We start from the raw sequence: 21,236 nt of genomic DNA, 5'->3' as shown, positions 1-21,236 counted from the left end.
GCCCAGGACCACCTTCCCTCATGGGAAGCCTTCTGGGGCCACATGCCAGGAGCAGCAGGGCCAGAGGCAACAGTGGGCAACACAACAGATGCAGCTCTTAGCCGTTGGTAAGGCCAGTTGCATTCCAGCTACGTCGGAGGTTTTCCTGTGCCCACCTCTCCATCCAGGCAAGGGAGAGGCAGGTCTGGCGAGGGGGGGTGGCCTGGAGGGGGGCTTAGGGAAGGTCTGGGGGGCTTAGGGAAGATAGTGAGGTCTGGGCCCACAGGCTTCTGTGTTCTGCTGCTTGTGGATAAACAGCTTTTCTTCTGCTCCAGCCTCCTAATAAGTCTTGGTACCCCAGGGGTCCAGCCTGGCAGTGAAGCCACACAGCACAATGGCCAATCAGCTTCAGGCAGGAGCCATTGTGAGATCATGGGTAATACGTATGTAGGGTAATAGTGGTATTAATAATAATAATAATCAGACCTAGGGCCAGCCAAGTGCTGGGATGAACACAATATGGCTTTCCCCTACAGGTAAGTGTCATCTGCTCAGATGAGGTGCCTTCACACTGAGGACCTCCCTGCTTCTTGGACTGTGATAGAGGATCTCTAAAGCAGGGTGGGGGACCTGCCAGGGTCATCCAGATGTTGCAGGATGACAGCTCCCATCCCTGCTGACCACTGGCCATGCTGGCTGAGGCTCAGGGCCGTCTTACCCATAGGTGCTAGAGGTGCGGGACACCCGGGCGCTGGGCTCTCAGGGGCGCCAGGCCAAGAGTTTGGGGCCCGAGGGTTGAGTCTGGAGAACAGCCCGCCCGTTGATCGGAGCGCCACAGCAGGCTCTTCTACTGTGGGTGGCTCTGCAGGTGGAGGAAACTGCCCTGCTGGGTGGGCACAGCCTTTCTGGATTTCTATTGTAGAATCATAGAATCATAGAGTTGGAAGAGACCACAAGGGCCATCGAGTCCAACCCCCTGCCAAGCAGGAAACACCATTGTAGTAGGTGTAGGATTCATTTGTCAGAAAAGAACAGGAAAGCTAAGCCCTGCTTGTCCTCTGTCATGCCTTTTTCACAGAGCTTACCTGCCTCCCTATGCCATCGCCCCAGAATATGGCATCCACAGGCCCGCCTGCCTCTACGTTCCTAGTCCTGTAAGTATGGCTTCCCCTCCTCCTATTTGTTTGTTGTCTTGGCCTTGGTGTAGCTCCAAGCCTAGACAACTGCATTATGAGCTCAATGTAGGGCTGCGCTTGAAGAGTGTTTGGGAGACAATCTGTTTCCTGGCTGAGTTGGGCAACCAAAAGTGCACATTGCCCATGGCTGAAAGTCTGGATTATTTCCCTCTGCCATAACAGGGAATGACCATCTTGCTCTCAACCAAAACATGCGAAACTGCTGATGCACACAGCTCTTTTGGCCCCAGAAGGGGGCGGAATGGGTTTACATGGAACTGCTGACACATACGATAACCCAGAACACAACCCCCGTACTGCACTTGACATGGGCAGCTCTATGGTTTGGGGCTCTGAATGTTTAAAGGACTGTCCCTGCCCTGTGCCCCATTTGCAGTTTATTTGAACAGCTGAGACTGTCTCCTTGTGTCTACAAGTCTAATGGTTTTGAAATTTTTTTCCTGACTCAGCCGGGACCCAATTTGCAAGACAAGCTTCCAGTGTAGGAACCTCTTGGCATAACTGCAAATTTCAATGTGTGTTTTCCTGAAGATGCGTAATCAACTTGGATATCTTTTATAAGCTTGGTTTGTTCTCTCGCTCTTTCTCTCTCTCTCGCCCCAACAAGTACTGATAATTTATTCTGTTTTCCTCAAAGTAAGCTTGTATATAAAGCTGCCATTGATCCACCCACTTTAGTACAGTATTGTCTACTCTGACTGGCAGTGACTCTCCAGAAATGGGAAGCTATTTAGGTGGTGATGCTGGCGGGGACTGACCCTGACACCTTCTATGTGCAAAGTCAATTGTTACCACTGACGTAGCTATAGGCCCTCTCCATAATGGAGGTGATTATGATGAACACAGCAGTGCAATTTTTGAAAATTAATTACATGTTAAAAAGAACAACACAAACGATTATTACTGAAGGAGTGTGGGGAAAGGATGCTGGTAATGCAGTTGGGGGCGGCCCATGGCTCGGGGCAGAGCTTCCGCCCACCATGCATGCGGAAGGTTCCTGGTTCAATCCCTGGCATTACCATGGAGGCCGAGAGAGAGTCCTGCCTGAAACCCTGGAGAGCTGCTGCCAGCCAGTGTAGACATTAGTGAGCTAGATGGGGAGATGGGCAGATGGGCCAACTTGGTACAAGGCAGCTTCCTATATTCCTAATTTTATTTTACTGTCTCCTTGAAGATTGTAGACTACCGTGGATTCATGAGAGAATGCATTAAGCACCGGGGAGCCATGATCATTGATCTGAGTGAGGCTACAGGTAAAAGCCTTATTAGGGTTAAGCTGATGTCTTGAAGGTGCCTTCTTCCTTTGTTGCCACCCAAAAGCCATAGAATGCGATTCCCAGGAACTCCTTGCCAAGGTTTCTGCAAACATCTTGTACTTGAGGCATGTTTGTTTGGATTGAAACTGGAAACACAGTTCACTCTCCGCTACAAATTGCCCTGGAGATTTGAAAACAGGATAATGCACCTTGATATAAGTTCATAGTGTTTTGTGCTAAACAAAGTAATGTATATTTATTATGCTCTAATAGGAATATGTTCTGTTTTTTAAAACCCTAATTACTGATTTAATTACTCGTTTTAAAGAGTAGTGATTTTTAATGATGCAAGTTTATGTGAATTCTGTTAGCTTAAATTTGTTCTCTCGCTTTGTGCTGCTGAGTCTGAAGACCAATGTAATAGATACTTGATTCTGCTCTCCCAGTTTTCAGACATGGAGTCTTTCCAAGCCCAGGGAGGCCAGGGATTGAACCCGAAGCCTTCTGCACACAGGGCATTCTCCCTCTGACCTGCAGCCAATTGTTGTTGTTGGCATCTGTCTGTCTCAAGAGACAATGGAGTGCACCTCCAGGGGTGAAGTCATGCTGCTGCATTAGCAGCATTAGTGACCTCCTTGGGGCGCAAGCCTGAGCAGTGTGTAGGGAGGTTCTGGGCTGCCCAGACAACAAGATCCCCTCTTGGCCTCGATGATGTGATCCCAAGGAAAGCAGAACAATGCCTTTGGCACCAGCTTGTGTTGCCAGTGTGATATTTGCTTTGTTGACAAGTATGCAGGCAGTGCATGAGTAGAGGCAGGCAGATGGCAAGGCAACAGGTCTCCCCAAGTTCTGACTGCAGTTTCCACCACATCCAGCAAGAGAGATGAACTGCTTTGGAGGAAGAGCTGCAGCCAAGTAGAAGGTCCCAGGTTCCACCCCTGGCACCTCCAGAGAGGCTTGTGAGAGTCCCCTTCTTGAAATCCTGGAAAGCAGGCCCCTGTCCTGATGGGCAGTGCTGCCCCTGGCTCTCACTTGTATAAGACAGTAATTTCTGTACTGCTCTGTGCGGGACCCAAAGCTGCGACTAATGGAGAAGCAAGCTGTCCTCGGGTGCTGACTCTGCGAGCCCCTCCATCCTGTGCTCAGGCTGCACATAGGGATAAAGAAAACCATCTATCCTAAAGACACTGCGGTCTCTCTTGACCTTCATTCCAAGGAAAGTGAACCCCAAGTAAAGCGCTTGGAACCCTTGGAGTCTCTTGTTGTTTGGAGATTGGGGGGCAGGTATTCTGAAGATCAGAGTGCAGCACCCTCAATTCATTCCTAAGAAAAATATTTTTTCTTCCATACATGGGAAACTATGCTAAACTCATCACTTTCCTTTCTTCAGGACCTGGCCTTACGTGGGAACAAAAGTGGATCAATTATGTCAATGTTGTCAACTCCGTCAAGCCCTGGAGAGCAGCTGGCAAACCCTTTGGTCAGTGCCTGGGTCTCTCCCTCCTTTCTCACCTTCTTTTCTTTCTTTCAGATGACACAGCGTGTGGTTTTCAATGATAGGTCTGCCTGCACAAAACAGCCCCCTTCAAGATGTGACTGGCTTGGTTTTATTAATTTCAGCAGAGCTACTTTGAGTAGGATTAGCCGAATACCAGCTGCAGGTTCTTGGAGTGGGTTTGGGCCAGTTCACACATGCATGCCCAACACTCAAGCAATGCCTCCGCCTGTGCGAATGTGGTCACAGGACTTCCTCTGCGTGAAGGATCACGACTAGCTTGGACTAGGGAGGCCTGGGTTCAAGCACATGAAGGCTATGCTTTGCCTCCACTGCCAGAGGCACCAATGCTTCTGAGTATCAGTCACTGGAGAGCACAAGAGGAGAGGAGGCTCTTGTGCTCAGATCTCGCTTGCGGGTTTCCCCCAGGCTTCTGGTTGGCCCCTGGGCAGCAGGCTCTTCTTGGGAGACTTTGGGCAAGTCATGCGCTCCCCTGACAGGGTTGTTGCAAGGATAAAGAGTGATATAAGCCATATGTGCACCATCTTGAGTTCCTTGCAGGCAGGTGGGATAGAAGTGTGAAAAACAAAGAATGAAATGTGATATATTTCATAGGAACAGAGGGGGCTGCTTTATACGAAATCAGGCTATTTTGGCTGCATAGCCCAGTATTATTGACTCTGACTGGCAGCAGCTTTCCAGAGTCTGAGATAGAGATAGGTCTATCTCCATTACCTGGTGTTTGGTTACTTTCATTCAGGACTGAATGGTGGGGGGGGCGGGGGGGGGGAGATGTCCCTGAGAAGGGGAGTGAAGGTGGACAAGGATCTGGAAAGCAAATTCTATCAGTAAAAGCTGTTAGGAATACTATTGCAGGGGTGTTGGAGTAGATGACTTCTAAGGCCCCATCTAGCATGACACCCTTGCAAAGTTTGCAGACCTAAGTCAAGGGCAAGGAAACGGAGCTGCATACTTCCTCCGTATGCCCTCCTTGCCCCAATTTTAAGCTTGAACAAAGCCTTTGTAAAAGGCTGCTTGAGTGCCTACTGACAGTGCTGATGGCCATTTCCAGAGAGGCAACAGTGGGCTGGGAGCAGGATCCCTTTCTGGGCACCTGCAACCCTCTGCTGGAAGGATGAAGTCAGGTAAGAAGCCTCCCTAGCTTTTGTCCAGGGATACCTTGCACTGTGAGATGCTCCACCTGCTACATCTGCCACCTGGGAAGGCAAGATGCCCATCTTCTCTTGGGGCTTTGGCTGTGAATTATTTCATACAATTTGCAACTCTCTTTGGTATTTTGTAGTGTGTGACCGACTCTGGCTCTGGACCAGTTAAAAGGCAAGAAAGCAAGATAAGGAAGAAAGAAAAGACCTAGATGGCTTCTAAGCTCTTTGTGCTTTTATTAAACTTGCCAGCACCAAATGAGAATGTTTTGCTGGGGTTAAGCTTGAACCTGCAAGTGGTAAAATGAAAACAAACCAGAGCAAGAGCAGTCATTTGACAAGAGTGGATCAATGTTTACCGTAAACGCAGCCCTCTTAAGCATTCCTGAATGGGCCTTTGCTCTTTGGAGTATTCTCTGCTCTGGCATTTACTCATTCCCTTTTCAGGGAGATGTCACTCATAAGGTTATTACAACAAGCTGAGTTTACAAAAGCAAAAGGTTACAATAGGATGGAAAAGACAACCTCTCTGTTTTGAAAAAACTGTTGCTGCTGCTGCTCCTCCACCCTTTCGACAGAAAACGATGGCTCTAGGAGGGAGGGGCCACCAGGGGAGTGGGATGTCATGAATTTATTTCTCTCCACAAAGGGCAAAGGTGGTCCTTCCATCTGCATATCAATCTGACTGCTTCCACTGCAGCCTTTAAGATGGCCACTCACAGCTCCCATTACTTCCTTTGGGCCTCACTGTTACACAACGGGCATTCTTAGCCTGCATTTTAATGCCACCTGCTTAAGCGCCTCTTAGACGTCTCTCTCTTTGCTGACACTTCTCTTCTTTAGCATCTGGGACTGGGATCTTAACATTAAGCTCGGAAGAGGGGTGTGGGGGGGGGGACACTCTAGAAATAACAAATCTCCAACCTGACAGAGGCAGCTCACACTTTTAACATGCTTCTGATCTCATTGCCCTCCCTATAGCAGAGAACAAAAAGGAACCTCACCCACCCTCTGCCTGCTTTAAGAACATTCCATCCCAGGATAAGGTCTGCTAAATTTTCCAGTCATGCAAAACTAGCATATCAACTTTTCCCCTGACACATTCATTTTCTACAGGCAGGGAGCTTTAACATCTGGGCCATTCAAAGACATGAGCTGCATACAGACTGGCTTCACCAGCTAATCCTTCTGAATGTATAAACTGACTCAGAAAACACTCTGCACTCTTTGCAGATGACCTAATGGTGTCAACACCAGACCCCATAAACACAGCAACGTCCCTAATCAGAGAACTCATTACATTTGCAACGGTGTCGGGCCAACAGGTGAATTTTGCAAAGTTGGAAGCTATGTGCTTCAGCACCCCTCCTCACATCCAAAAAGAACTCGCTAATGCAGGCATAGTCAAACTTGGCCTTCCAGATGTTTTGGGACTACAACTTCCATCATCCCTGGTCAGGGATGATGGGAGTTGTAGTCTCAAAACATCTGGAGGGCCTATGCCTGCACTAACGTCAGCAAGGTAAAACTTTGTCACACCAAGTTCAGATACCTAGGGGTACAAATAACCAGAAACCTCAATAAATTATAGCTCCACAACTACAACCCCTTGTGACGACAAATTAACAAAGACCTAAAGAGATGGAACAACATGAACTTCACTCTCTCAGACAAAATAGCCATGATCAAAACGATCACCCTTCCAAAACTAACCTACCTATTCCAAACCCTCCCAACCTGGATTCCCCCAGCCCAACTCCATAAATGGCCCCAAATACCTGCACCTCCCGTCCTCAGAAGGACGATGGGAAATCCCCAACATAGAAGCATATTATATTGCCAACCAAGTACGTCACATAATCCCATATATACTAGAAGATGAGAGAAAACAATGAATACACCTGGAGAGGGACACAGTTGAAAATACCTGCACCACAGCATACCCATTCCTCCCAAACGGAGGAAAATTCCCACAACACTAAACAGGTACACACAGACCATGCTTAAAGCATGGAAAGCAGAAGTAGGTAAACTGTCCCCAGCCCAAGCCCCAGCCCCACTAATTCCCCTGGCGTACAACCCATTATTCCATCACACAGCACAAAATCTCCAGATAAAAACCTGGCAAACCAAAGGCTTATATCGCCTAACAGACTTCTATCAAAATAACAAACCCTTATCAACACAAGAAATACAAGACAAACTAGAAGACACCCAAATGCCCTGGCTGACACACCACCAATTACATGCCCTTGTAAACAATCCAGTAGTAAAATCAGCAGCAACTAGGCCTCTGACAACCTTCGAAAACCTCCTCCTAACGACAAAGGGAAATGGCAAAAGGATGGTATCCGCAGTATACAAAATACTACTCCAAAATCCCACAAACCCCCTAGACGTAATCAAAAAACAATGGGAAGACGACATAGGCATAGATTAACCCCACTCAGTGGACCAGAATTTGGTCTAAACCTCTCTTTAAATCCATATCAATGAAAAGGAAAGAACTCACTCTGAAACTCACAGGTGGTACCTAACACCGAGGAAATTAGCACTAATACACCCATGAACCTCATCAAAATGCTGAAGAGAGTGCACTTCCACAGGTACATACCCCCACATGTGGTGGGAATGGCCCAAAATCTAACTATTCTGGACAACAGCTATATGAGTAATATGCAAAATAACTAAGCAAGTATTAGAAATCACCCCAGAACTTGCCCTACTAAACATCTTCCAAGACAATAATTCCCACTCACATCACAAAGAACTCATCACCCACCTACTCTCAGCAGCCAGAAACATCATAACCAGACACTGGAGAAACCTGTCAGGAGTAAGCATGGACCAATGGTACCAAGTAGTATGGGAAACAGCCTTACGAGAAAAATTAACCAATCAAGTGAAACTGACACGGTGACAAATAGAAGAAGACGCCTTCACCCCGGTGTGGCTCCCTTTTATCACATATACAGCCCAACAAGACAATGACAGGAATCCACCAATAGCATATGAAACAATATGGCTAACCTGATCCAAAAACACCCAGCCACTCCACTCACACATGGAGTTCACCACAGCCAATCACAAACAACCACACCCTAGGCCAACCCCAACCTCTCACCACCAAAGGAACACAAGTGAATAATAAAGAGGGTGAATGAAACAATTGTTGAGATGACTAGAGCGCCGGTGGCGGGTAACTCATTCTGAAGCTGATCGGACACGAGTTAGAGCTCAATGTTGAGCCTACCAAGTGGCGGTAGCGATGGCGAAGAAGACTTTCTTCACCGCCTCTGTTGCACCTGCGGAAAACAGCAGCAGGGGACTTTTTCAGGTGGTTCGCAATTTAGCGGAACCACTTGCTACATCAGGGCCCAGTATGGGCCACAAGATCTCCTGCAAGGATTTTGCAGTTTTTGCAGACAAAGTCGCTCAGATTCGGGAAGAGAGAGACTCCACCATAGGAACAGAGTCAGGGCGGGTGAGTGCTAGAGTCCTGTCTAGTCAGGTTATGTGGGATCAATTCCAATCTGTTACCTCCGAGGATGTGGACAGGCTGCTTGGACGAGTGAAACCAAACACCTGTCTCCTGGATCCTTGCCCATCCTGGCTTATAAACGTTAGCCGGGAAGGGCTGGGCGATGGGCTTTGGGAGGTGGTGAATGCTTCCCTCTGTGAGGGAGCCTTCCCAGACCTGCTGAAAGAAGCGGCTATCAAACCGCTTCTTAAAAAACCATCTTTAGATGCGGCCATGATAGCCAACTATTGCCCAGTCTCAAATCTTCCATTCTTGGGCAAGGTGATTGAGTGAGTGGTTCCTGAACAACTCCAGGCACGCCTGGAAGAAGCGGACCATTTGGATCCCTTCCAGTCAGGATTCAGGCCTCATCATGGGACTGAAACTGCCTTGGTCGCACTGGTTGATGATCTCCGGCGGGCTAGAGACAAAGGTGAGAGCTGTTTCCTAGTTCTGCTGGATCTCTCAGCGGCTTTCGACACCATCGACCATAACATCCTTCTGGACCATCTTGAGGGGCTGGGTGCTGGGGGCACTGTCATACAGTGGTTCCGCTCCTTCCTCCTGGGCCGTGTTCAGAAAGTGGTGGTGGGGGATGAGTGTTCAGACCCCTGGGCTCTCACTTGTGGGGTACCTCAGGGTTCTGTCCTCTCCCCCCTGCTTTTCAACATTTACATGCAGCTGCTGGGAGAGATCATCAGGAGGTTTGGGCTGGGTGTTCATCAGTATGCGGATGATACCCAGCTCAACCTATCTTTCAAATCAGAACCAGTGAAGATGGTGAAGGTCCTGTGTGAGTGTCTGGAGGCGGTTGGAGGATGGATGGTGGCTAACAGATTGAGGTTGAATCCTGACAAGACAGAAGTACTGTTTTTGGGGGACAGGAGGCGGGCAGGTGTGGAGGATTCCCTGGTCCTGAATGGGGTAACTGGGCCCCTGAAGGACCAGGTGCACAGCCTGGGGGTCATTTTCGACTCACAGTTGTCCATGGAGGTGCAGGTCAATTCTGTGTCCAGGGCAGCTGTCTACCAGCTCCATCTGGTAAGCAGGCTGAGACCCTGTCTGTCTGTGGACTGTCTCGCCAGAGTGGTGCATGCTCTGGTTATCTCTCGCTTGGACTACTGCAATGCGCTCTACGTGGGGCTACCTTTGAAGGTGACCCAGAAACTACAACTAATCCAGAATGCGGCAGCTAGACTGGTGACTGGGAGTGGCCGTCTTGAAAGACCTACACTGGATCCCAGTACATTTCCGAGCACAATTCAAAGTGTTGATGTTGACCTTTAAAGCCCTAAACGGCCTCGGTCCAATATACCTGAAGGAGCGTCTCCACCTCCATCATTCTGCCCGGACACTGAGGTCTAGCGCCGAGGGTGGTTCCCTCGCTACAAGAAACCAAGTTACAGGGAACCAGGCAGAGGGCCTTTTGGTAGTGGCACCCGCCCTGTGGAACGTCCTCCAACCGGATGTCAAAGAGAAAAATAACTACCAAACTGTTAGAAGACATCTGAAGGCAGCCCTGTTTAGGGAAGCTTTTAATGTTTAATAGGTTATTGTATTTTAGTGTTCTGTTAGAAGCCGCCCAGAGTGGCTGGGGAAACCCAGCCAGATGGGCGGGGTATAAATTATTATTATTATTATTACCTGCACAAGCGACGCTGACACCAAACCCCGCACATACATTAAGTAAAATAGAAACATTGCCACCTGACCCCACCTCACTTACTGTTCCCCCCCACCTCTTTCCCCCTTCTCTTCCTAATGTAACACTAATGTCTCAAAAAATGAAACTGATCTGTAGAAAATGTAACTTGGAAAAAGAGATGTTGCACATACTTTTGTAAATCAAGAAATCTTTAATAAAAAATATGTTGTTTTTTTAAAAAGAAAACACTCTGCGCATGCAGCGTGAGTGCCATAGTTGTTGGTGGTCTGGTATGGCTATTCAAGCACAAATGCTTTCAGTTGATGCCACTTCTCCTTCAGTTTCGTCTTTGTATGACTGGAAGCAAAAATGCAGTTGATGGCATTGTAGGAGATTTCCCAGATCTGTGCTTTGGACAGTTGGAATGTGTCCGCAAGCAGCTGGTACTCCTGGCTCAGGTCAGTCGCAAAAACCCCCTTGTCGTCCGTCTGGCAGTAAAAGAAAATGGTAAAAGGGTTAATTTTATAGGCTTTGGGCACTTAAAGAACTGCATCACAGAATATTTTCCTAGCCAACAATGTAGACTGCCTTCCAAAAATACTTTTTATATAAACCTTCTGTTCTGATGTCCCTGCTGAGGGCTGTCGCTTGTGAGGCCGGAAGGGCGTGGGGTGTGGGAGGTGCCAGAAAGGCCAGGATGAGATGGCTCAACCAGCAGCCATCCACCACGAGGGGAAGCAGAACTTCCATGCCCAGGGGCAGCAGACCTGGGAATGCTGCTTGCTGGATACAAAGTAGAGGGAAGGCTGTTCATGGACTTCCTGGAGGTAGCATGGTGTAAAGGTTGGAGTCTTGGGCTAGGACCTGGGAGACCAGGGTTTGAATCCCCGCTCGGCCATGAAGCGCACTGGGTGACCTTGGGCCTTTCAGCCTAGCCTAACTCACAGGGTTGTTGTGCGGAGTAAAAATGAGGACACCACCTTGAGCTTATTGGAGAGGAAAAGTGGGCTATCAGTGTAATAAATAAATATCATTTGATTGGCTATTGTGGGAAATCAGAATGCTGCAACAGATGGCTCCTCCTGATCTGGCAAGGCTATTACAACATGGCAATGGGGGGGGGGGGCTCCTCCCTATGCAGTGGTGTCCAAACTTTTTTTCAAAGAGGGCCAGATTGGATGAAGTGAAGGGCCTTGAGCTTTTTTTAGGATTGAAGTTCTTCAGGGTTTTTTACCCCAGGAAATAAACTGCAACAGGGGCCAGATTAAACCGATCGGCAGGCAGATTAGGCCCCCGAAACAGACTTTGGACATGCCTGCCCTATTGTTTTTGAAGAAGTTCTCCACCCTGACATCTTTGTGTGTCTGGATAACGCAGAGTGCCTTACGCAAAGCACGATGGGATGACCCAGGTTGTACCAGAATCCGAAGTGGTGTTGGTCGCTAGAAGGCACCGTCTGGCTTTTGAGGTTTGACGTCAGGCAGAGTTCTGAGGAAGACGAGAGAAGTCTGGTTCAGAAGGGGTCAAACGGGGAGAGCAAGCATGGGAAGGCCAGCCAAAGCACTTGCCCTAAAGGGGACGTGGTCACCTCGCACGAGCAAAGCCTCATTCCAGCGCAGGTATAGCAGTGAAGACAAAGACGCAGACCCTAGTGTGGAGGCCTTGGCGTTGCTCCGGTTGTGTCTGCGGACTCCACATGAGATGGTGTCAGTAGTGGCATGTGGCACAGCCCACCTCCTGGGAGGAAGCCCTGGCTTGAGGGGGCTTCCACATGGAAACTGGCCCTGCATTAAAGAAAGGCTTTTCCCAGTGGAAGTGCCCCCAAATCCCCTTGTGAAGCTAGAAACAGAATGTTTGACGTGGACGTTGTGAAGAAGGAAGAAGAGGACCAACGGTGCTCAGCACCAGCCACCTTCCTCCCCTCCTCTCACCAAGGACTGGCTTCCACCGGGCCTGAAAAAATGCTGCCGCAGCCACAGTTGTCTTGGTAACCTCAGCTGAGCTCTGCCACCCAAGGGCGAAATGGCAAAGGAAAGTGAATCCCAGGGACCCTCCATCTTTCTTTCCTTCAACACCTTTCCTTACCTAGGGGTGTGTGATTTTGTCGAACCAGCTGCACAAGATCCCCTGAGGCCAATGATGAAGAATGAAGAAATGTACCGTGTCCAATTCTGTCAGGTGGCAGGCCCAGAAGAAGCCTGGTCTCCTCTTCCTGGTTTGGGATCTGAGAGAAGACACACAGATTAACTATGCACTGTCTTTTGACTGTCCTGAACCCACCATTCAGCTTTGCTGGAGGACCCTCTTTGGGTTCCAGTATTACGAGGAAGGAAGAAAACCCCCACCGTGTTGCCCTTCTGCCCACTGTGCATAATCGGATGGGCCTCTGCTGTGATGCCCCCGCGCTCACCTTCATCCCCTCAATGCATTTGGTCACCCACTGCGCACCTTTTCAAGTTCTATGAGCTGAAATAACCAGACCAGCCAACCAAAACAAGAGCCCCATAAGATCTATTGCAGGTTTTTTGGAAACAGTATGTAGTATATAAATGTTTGTTTTATTAAAACACAAAATCAAGTGTACAACAAAATCATCACAGAAAACATGTGTGAAATGTTGAAGCAGAGATGGGTACAGAGACATCAGTCAATACATTCCAGAGTTTTGGCAAAAGAGAAATTCTAACAAGTCTGTAAAAATCAAAACACCATAAAGATGGATATCCCTTATTTTCCAGAGGGATGAGGTGCCTTTCTAGCAAAGCTCAGTTTGTGAAGCTCTACATGTATTCCTCTATTTCACTGCATTATTCACAGCTATTTATAGGGGAGGCAGGGAAAGCTATGTGCTCTGATCCCAATCCTGATCAATATTGCATCCATCACAATTTTAAAAAGCCTAGACATATTAAATGCAATCGCACACTGAATGCAAATAATTGTTTGTCCCTCTCCAAAATCAATTAGGATCCATCACCTCTCAGTTGAAGGTACACCAGCCCTCCTGGTTAGCCTATTCTGCTAAGTTCCATTTGTCCCTCACCATCTCCCTTTGAACACAGAAATATCAGCAGGGAAATGATAAGGGGGGAGGGAGTAGGGACAAAAACTGCAGCTAGAAAAAGGGAGGGGAGGAATACCTAACTGGAGGTATAGAACAACAACAAAAAAAGAGACAAATTCTGAAATCAGTTGTGTACAGCTGATGAACATGATTGCGAAAATGTATAAATTATTGTCGAAATTTCAAATGCAAGAAGAACAAATTAAAGTAGGCATGATCAAATGGGTGAGAAATTGTGGGTATAACATACAAATGGAACAGTGGAAAATGTGTGGACTAAAGGGTTAAAATATACACTGTGTTATAAAAGGAAACTTTAATAAAACGATGTACCATTGATATTTAACACCTGAGAAACTATTTAGAATGTATAAAATATCCCCAATACTTGTTGGAAATGTAAAGAACATGAAAGGACAGTCTATCATGCTTGGTGGACAAGTGAAAAAGCCAATAACTTTAGATGCACATAAACAATGATATGGAGAATTTTGAGGGCTAACTTTCAATTGAACCCAGAACTCTTCCTGCTGGGACTTATGGATATACAAAAAAGAAAAAGGGGAAAAAAGACTATGGAACGTTGTTCCAATATATGATTAGGACAGTGAAACTTATATACACGAAGATTGAAAGATTAATCATTACCAACAATGGAGGAATGGTTATTAAAACTATTAGCTGAGAGGGCAAAATTGACATGCTTAATCAGAGAAAAGTCACTGTTAAGTTATTAAAGATTGGAAAGCTCTCATAGACCTTTTGCATGAAATAATGGCATTTTGGTTTGAAGGCTGAAGATAATGTTGGTTTATAGAAAGTAGTCATGCTGGGGATTATATTGGAGTGGATGAGTTGAATAATGTTTATATAGTTTGCTGACAGATGAAGAATTGTAAGTTCCTTAGTTTCTTAACTTTAATTTTTTTGTTCTCTCTCTCTTCCTTTCTTTTGTATCTGTGTTTTTATCTAAAGTAATGTTTTAGTCTGGATAAAAAAGATATGTGATAATAAACTTTGTATCTCTCTTTTTAAATTCTAATAAAATTTATTCAAACAAGAAGTAGATGATATACCCACAGACAGGTACTCCAGCTTGCCGTTTCAAGCTGCCAGCTTGAAGGAGGAAATATAAAGGTTTGGGGAAAGATCAAGGATCCCTCCATTGCCTCCTCCTCTCCCTCCACTGTTACCTGGGGGCAGCCACATCCTCAGACCATGGGTAGGCAAACTAAGGCCTGGGGACCAGATCCGGCCCAATAGCCTTCTAAATCCGGCATGTGGACGGTCTGGGAATCAGCATGTTTTTACATTAATAAAATGTGTGCTTTTATTTAAAATGCATTTCTGGGTTATTTGTGTGGCACAGGAATTCGTTCACGCCCCCCCCCCCAATATAGTCCACCCCCTCAAGGTCTGAGGGACAGTGGATGGGCCCCTGCTGAAAAAGTTTGCTGACCCCTGCCTCAGACTGTCCCAGTGCTCCCTGCATCAGGGGCTAACTGCATCAGGGGCCTCGTTCCCTGAACCAGGCCGGCTGGCCAATACAGGAACTGCTATTTAGAAACTGGTGCCTCTGCATTGATTTTCCTCTTCCCTCCCTGTCCCTTTCCCCTTGCGTGTTGTGTTTTTTAGATTGTAAGCCTTGTAGTAAGCCACTTACAGGTACTACTAATTTATTTATTGCCCATGCACAGTTCCCATGTGGCCAGTGCAAACTGAACAAGTGGCCCCTACACAGGCGGGACTGTCACACTGCAGCTTTGCACCGTGGTGGCCTGCCAGTGCTGCGCTGATGGCAAAGACAACCTGCCTTCCAGGTGACGCAGGGAACCCTACACACATCACTTAAAATAAATAAATCCTGGTGCCACATTTAGCCTGAGAAGCTGCTCAGTGAGCAAGTCCCGGCAGCAGAATGTTACCTCCGAAAGATGCAACGCCAGCTTCAGCCCGGCTTTTTTCGCTTCTAAGAGAGGCTCCAGAAAGTCCTTACCATGGCCTGCCTTGAAGGTAAAGCAAAAATATAGCTTAGGAAAGAAGTTTACATAATTATGCAAGTTGTGGAGAATGTGGAGAGAGAAAAGCCCCTCCCCCCCCTCGTAAGGCTGGAACTTGTGAGCAGCCAGAGAAACCGAATGTTGGGAGGATTCAGGACAAGACAAAGCACCTCTTCAAGCAGCACAGAGTTGAACTATGGAAATTAAAGGTAAAGGGGCCCCTGACCATTAGGTCCAGTCGCGGCCGACTCTGGGGTTGCAGCGGTCATCTTGCTTTATTGGCCGAGGGAGCCAGCGTACAGCTTCTGTGTCATGTGGCCAGCATGACTAAGCCGCTTCTGGCGAACCAGAGCAGCGCACGGAAACGCCGTTTACCTTCCCGCCAGAGTAGTACCTATTTATCTACTTGCACTTTGACATGCTTTCGAACTGCTAGGTTGGCAGGAGCAGAGACCGAGCAACAGGAGCTCACCCCGTTGCAGGGATTCGAACCGCCGACCTTCCAATCGGCAAGTCCTAGGCTCTGTGGGTTAACCCACAGTGCCACCCGCGTCCCTAAACTATGGAACTTGGGTGGCTTTAAAAAAGGGGTTGGACAAATTCATGGAGGAGGAGGGGGCTCTGGAGGGCTCCTGGCCATGAGGGCTCTGCTCTGCCTCCAGAGCCAATGCCAGTTCCTGGAGGCGAGTCTTGTGCTCAAATCCTGCTTGCAGGTTTGGCACAGGCCCGTGGTTGGCCACTGTGAGAACAGGATGCTGGGCTAAATGGGCCATTGGCCTGATCCTGCAGGCTCTTCTTAGGTTCTTAAGATACAGGTGAACAGAAGCCTTAACACAGCCTCCACCAACCTGGTGCCCTCCAGCTGTTTTGCATTACTACTCTGCTCAGCTTGAGCCAGCACAGTCCCAGCATCCACTTATTTGTTTATTTCCCGCCATTCACCCGAAGGTCCCAAGGCAGGTCACAACACTCATGGTTTAAAGCAGGTTGGCGAAGGCTGGCTTGAATCATGATAGAAACATATGATAGTTTGGGTGATGGCAGAGGTGTTTCTTTCTTCTTTTTAAAGGAAGCTTACTGAAGGGTTTCCACTGAGGTCCAAGCCTACCACCACTCCATCTGTGGAAAGAAGGAAATCTTCGGCGAGTTTGACTGTTTCCTTGGCAGCTGTTTGTCCTCCTCTTCTATCCACAGATAACAGAAACCTAGAATATAGATAGCCATATTATTGCAGAAGTCACAACCACTAGCTCACAAATGAGGACTGTGATGTAGGGACTGGTCCAGGTTGAAAACTGTACAGCGGCAGCCAACTTCTTTTCCTGCTCAAGTGAATGCAATTAGCTCCTCTCGCAGAAAAGGCCAGGGAGAGAGGGCAAACACCAGATAAGCTCGGGGAATCCTTTGCTGGAGATTCAGCACTAGAATCAGTGGCATTTAAAACAAAAGGAGTCTGGCTAACAAACTTAAGTAAAAGTACCCCTGACCATTAGGTCCAGTCCAGTCGCGGACGACTCTGAAGATGCGCACTCATCTCGTTCTATAGGCTGAGGGAGACGGTGTTTGTCCGCAGACAGCTTCCGGGTCATGTCACCAGAATGACTAAGCCGCTTCTGGCGAACCAGAGCAGCGCACGGAAACGCTGGAGCGGTAGCTATTTATCTACTTGCACTTGACGTGCTTTTAAACTGCTAGGTGGGCAGGAGCAGGGACCAAGAAATGGGAGCTCACCCTGTCACAGGGATTCGAACTGCTGACCTTCCAATCGGCAAGCCCAAGGCTCTGTGGTTTGGACCACAGCGCCACCCGTGTATCGCTTGCAAACTTACCTAACATCTATATCCAAGCCATCTTCCTTGCATTGTCTTACACCCTCAAGTACAGCTTCCACATAGGTCCTTTTGGTCATACCTATGAAGAGAAGATCTGCATTCCTTTCAAACAGAAGGTATAAAGTGTTTTTGACACACACACACACACAACCCTAGGGTGTTGTTTCCTGGTATGCCTTGACCTCAGTCATACCCCAATCCATATATCACTAAAGGTCAGGTCACAACTGACTGCCCCCCCCCCCCCGGCTTTCGTTTCACAGCACTCAAGTGCAGACATTTGCCAAGCCAGGGTTGCACTACTGCAGAAAGCCACTGGGGTCAAACAATGGCGGGGCTTTAGCTCCATCCTGAAAGCCAGGAGGTTCTAGGAAAGGGCATGAGATGAGGCTATTCAGACCCAGCCCAGTCCAGTCCGGCCCACTGCACCAAAAGCTTCTCCATGCCATTTAGTTATTAAGATGTGTGCTCTCGCATAGTCTCGTTTCTTCAGCTTGTAAGCTGCCTTGTGTATAGCAATGTAGAAAGCTGGTCTATCCCAATTAAAAAGGGAAATGAAATGAAATAAATAAAATCTATTCCCAATAGTTGTGGACTGCTTTTCACCCTAGAGGAGGAATCTAGGTGGGGAACCTCCACCAGCCCTGGCTTCCCCTTTGGCCCACAAGGGCTCCCCCCCCCTTATGATGTCAGCTGTCGAGCGGGTAAGGGAGGGGCTTCAAGGCAAGACCTGGAGCTTGAAGTGAGCTGGAGCAAGAAGTGCTACCCCTGACCTCAGCTGGTGGTGGGGGGGGGGGAGAGAGAACATGCCTTGCTCAAGAAGGGGGGAGCACTTCTCCCTCACAAAGCTGCCTTTTTCAACTGATGTTCTATAATAATTTATTTTATTTGTAGTTTTGCTGAGTGTGTGTTTTTTAAATGCAAGCATACCTTGAGTATGTTTTCTGTACAGTGAAAAATAAATTGTTTCACTGAATGTATGTCTGTGGAAAGCAATGCCCCATCTTGGAAGGGAGTGGCTGTTGTGAGGTATCTGGATGTTCCACTCTCCCCAAATCCTGGCGAGGGAAGAGCATTTCTTCTTGGAGGAGAGCTTGGGGGCAAGTTTTTTGCTTAGTGGCAAAGAGCAGGCAATTATAAATTGAAAGGGAAATTGTCACCCGTGGCCGGCTCATCTCTGGGCGTGCTCCTTAGCTCTAGGTACTTGACTCCATCAGCAGCAAATTCCTGGACAACATCTTTCATTACCTGAAATTATAGCGGTATTTTGAACCTAAAGGATATTCACAAAGCACACGGCCATCATTTCAAATCTCAAATTCACTCACATACCTGGTTCTATTTTTCAGAAATAATTCTTATATCATCATGAAATATAAATATATGCAAAATCTAGGATATAAAAGTTATGCTTCATATACAATTCATTTACAACCCTAACACTTCAAAAATACTGTAATGTGAATTGTAAAATAGTAAGACATGAGTTTGTATTCATCTCCGCACCTCTAAAAAGACTCCATCCATTAAGAATTCTTTTTATTAATGATTGGAATTCAGCTACCTACCACTTCACCAATTTTTAATAATTGCTCCAGCTGCCAAACCTTATTTAACCACACCTTACATGCTAATATTTTTCTGTTTCTTCAGTTCTTTGCAATGATCAGCTGTCCATCAGTCTCAAAACAGCACACACAAGTCAGCCTCAAATCCTGTTCAGCCAGTAAGCTCACTGGGTGATCTTTGGCCAGTGATGATCACTGAGTCTAAACCTGCTCTGCTCCAAGGAGAACGTCTGAGCTGGGAAGGGCAAGAGATGGCTGTGTGCCCCACTCCGAGCTCCTTAAAGGGAAGGGTGGAAGAAAAGCAGAGATATATGTAAGTAATACACCAAGAATAAAAAACAAAAAACAACCCCCTGCTTGGCCAGTGATTGATTCCTTTTCATCAGCAGCAAAAGACTGATTATTCTATTCTATTCTTTGTATTTACTTACTCCATTTCTATTCCCCCTTCTTTCCTCCAAAGAGCTCACGGTGGTCGGGCTGGTTCTCCCCACCCCATTTCATCCCCCCAACATCCCTGTGCTACGCAAGGCTGAGAGGCAGCAACTGGCCAAAGGTCACACACCAGGCTTCATGGCTGAGTAGAGATTTGAACCCTGGTCCAACACTCGAAGCACCACACCAGGGGTTGGCAACCTAAGGCCCATAGGCCACAAGCGGCCCATGGGGATCATTTAACTGCCATGGATCCCCCCACCCGCTCAGTTGGCTCCTGTGCGCCACGCTAAACCGGTGCAGAGCAGAGCAGGGACCGCCTTCTGTGATGCTGGCCGGCTTCCCATTGGCTGCAGGAAGCTCCATGCGATGAGAACACACATTAAAATTAAGTTTGAGTTAGCTTACCATTAATATGTCTTCAGTCCTATTGGTAATCTGATGGATGATCTGGAACATCTGAAAACACCTAAAGAAAGAAAAGAGAATTGCAATGAATAGGCATTCATCAAAACAAAGGGAAAAGTGGCACACTCCCCCAAAATCAGCTTTTTGAACTCGTTTCCAGAGATCACCTTTGTTTCAAATAGATTTCTGCATTTATCATGCATCCCTTCCCACACGCATGCACCTCTGAATTAAATGTACACATACAAGGAATATTAAATATATAAATGATATAAATATAAAATATAAAAAGGAAGACAACTTGTCCTCAGCATTATAACCTAAAAAGACTCAGCAGAAAAGAAAAATGGATAGGGAGGGAGGAGGAAAGAAACAAACCTAAAGTTCAAGCTCTTACAAGTTGTTCTAAAGACCAGCTGGGATGAAAGCATTCAAGGAAGAGAGGCATCAAAAGAGCTGGTCCCTTGGATGCTTAGGCAGAGGTCCTCATCCCTTCTCTGCTACAGCCTGACGCTGCCAATTAAGAGCATATGGAGGAGTCCATTATGCAGCGCAGGAGGAACAGGAGTGCCAAACAAAGAGTTTGGTTGGGAATTAGGGGGTGAGGATGCAGCATCAGGTCTGTGCTTCATCTGAAGGTCAACCAGGCCCAAGGCCGAAGTTGCAGTACAGGGATTTCTCCTTGCAACTAAAGAGCCAACAGGTGCAGAGGGTGGGAGGAGGCAGCCAGGCAGATGCTTCACCTAATAAATTCCAGCACGGGCCCTTAAGGCTCAGACTTGAGACATACTCACTCTTCCAGGCTTCTTCTCTTGCCCTTCTCAATCATGGTCATTCCATGAGGAACCTGAAGGTCTGGTTTCTGGGCCATCAATTTCTTCATGGTAGCAGAACTGATGGAGCCATTCAGGTGGGCATGCAGCTCCTAATTCAGAAGCAAATACATGCTCAACGCTCCCCAAATTTCATTAGAAACATTTTAAAAAAACCCCTTTCCCCCTGCCAGTTCCCTCTCTTCCTTAACCTTCAGCTGTCAGTTCTTATTTCTGGCCGCCTACACAACACAAGAGCAGGGGACTTTTTTGTTAGGGCCCATTCTCCTCTTGACAGCCTTCTGGGGGCCACGCTTCAAGATGCTTCCCAGGAAGAAATTCCTCAGTGGGATATATAAATTCTCTCTCATCATCCATCGGAACTGACTGGCAATAGATTCATGAAAGACAAAAACAATTCTTTTTTACAGAACAAACCATTCACTTACAGAATTAACTGCATGCCGTGATGGTCACTCCCTCGGGTGGCTAAAAATGGAGGCCTAGCGAGTGTAGAAGGTGTCTGACACCAAGAGGGCTCAGCGAGGGCACTGGGAGCAGGGACTGGCCAGAGCTCCTCTCAGGCGGGAGGCCCTTGGCCGCCAGGCAGGCGCGCCACCCAGATGCTCTCCCTCCCCGCCACCCCGCCCGGCTCTCGCCTCGACTAGGCCGCGCGCGAAGCTGCCGCTCCCCGGGCCGGGCCGGGCGGAGCTCTCGGCAGGCCCCTGGCCGTGGGGGAGGCCTGGCCCCGGCGCCCCTCTCGCGCCCCGGCCTCACCACTTTGGGCAGCTGCCGGTAGAAGCCGCGCGCTCCCGGGGGCTCATCCGCCATCGCGGCGCCTCTGCCGGGCCGCCCTCGCGGGG

General features: G+C 47.8%; 1 protein-coding gene and 1 long non-coding RNA gene across 5 annotated transcripts; one reads left to right on the top strand and one right to left on the bottom strand.

Annotated features, from left to right (window-relative positions):
* The first annotated feature begins 398 nt into the window (after positions 1-398).
* Positions 399-5,348, top strand: LOC309356709. Its single transcript, XR_014162890.1, has 5 exons — positions 399-515; positions 1,058-1,133; positions 2,350-2,428; positions 3,822-3,911; positions 5,230-5,348. It is a non-coding gene; the product is annotated as an uncharacterized lncRNA (long non-coding RNA).
* A 5,097-nt stretch (positions 5,349-10,445) lies between these two features.
* Positions 10,446-21,226, bottom strand: MAPDA (N6-Methyl-AMP deaminase). 4 transcript variants are annotated; one of them, XM_081887777.1, is made up of 10 exons: positions 21,151-21,226; positions 20,356-20,486; positions 19,562-19,622; positions 18,311-18,398; positions 17,148-17,229; positions 16,397-16,523; positions 15,244-15,324; positions 12,340-12,478; positions 11,642-11,742; positions 10,446-10,742 (listed from the first exon to the last, which is right to left on the bottom strand). In XM_081887777.1, the coding sequence occupies exons 1-10, from the start codon at positions 21,202-21,204 to the stop codon at positions 10,551-10,553; spliced, it is 1,056 nt and encodes a 351-aa protein (XP_081743903.1). In that variant the 5' UTR covers positions 21,205-21,226; the 3' UTR covers positions 10,446-10,550. The 4 variants fall into 4 exon arrangements, with proteins under 4 accessions (XP_081743903.1, XP_081743904.1, XP_081743905.1 ...); XM_081887778.1 differs by having other exon boundaries at positions 16,427-16,523; XM_081887779.1 differs by lacking the exon at positions 21,151-21,226 and adding an exon at positions 20,640-20,680.
* Between the last annotated feature and the right edge of the window lie 10 nt (positions 21,227-21,236).

The sequence above is a fragment of the Podarcis melisellensis genome, assembly GCF_964234715.1.
Source record: "Podarcis melisellensis genome assembly, chromosome: 14".
Classification (NCBI taxonomy): domain Eukaryota; kingdom Metazoa; phylum Chordata; class Lepidosauria; order Squamata; family Lacertidae; genus Podarcis; species Podarcis melisellensis.
This window is presented reverse-complemented; position numbering and strand designations above follow the sequence as displayed.

Excerpts from the sequence above, each read along its gene's own strand:
- MAPDA (XM_081887777.1), bottom strand. The coding sequence starts at position 21,204 with ATGGCGGATGAGCCCCCGGGAGCGCGCGGCTTCTACCGGCAGCTGCCC. Across the intron at positions 12,479-15,243 it reads TGGCGTTGCATCTTTCGGAG|ATCCCAAACCAGGAAGAGGA; the intron begins GTAACATTCTGC and ends GTCTTCTCTCAG. Across the intron at positions 11,743-12,339 it reads ACAAAATCACACACCCCTAG|AACTCTGCCTGACGTCAAAC; the intron begins GTAAGGAAAGGT and ends CGTCTTCCTCAG.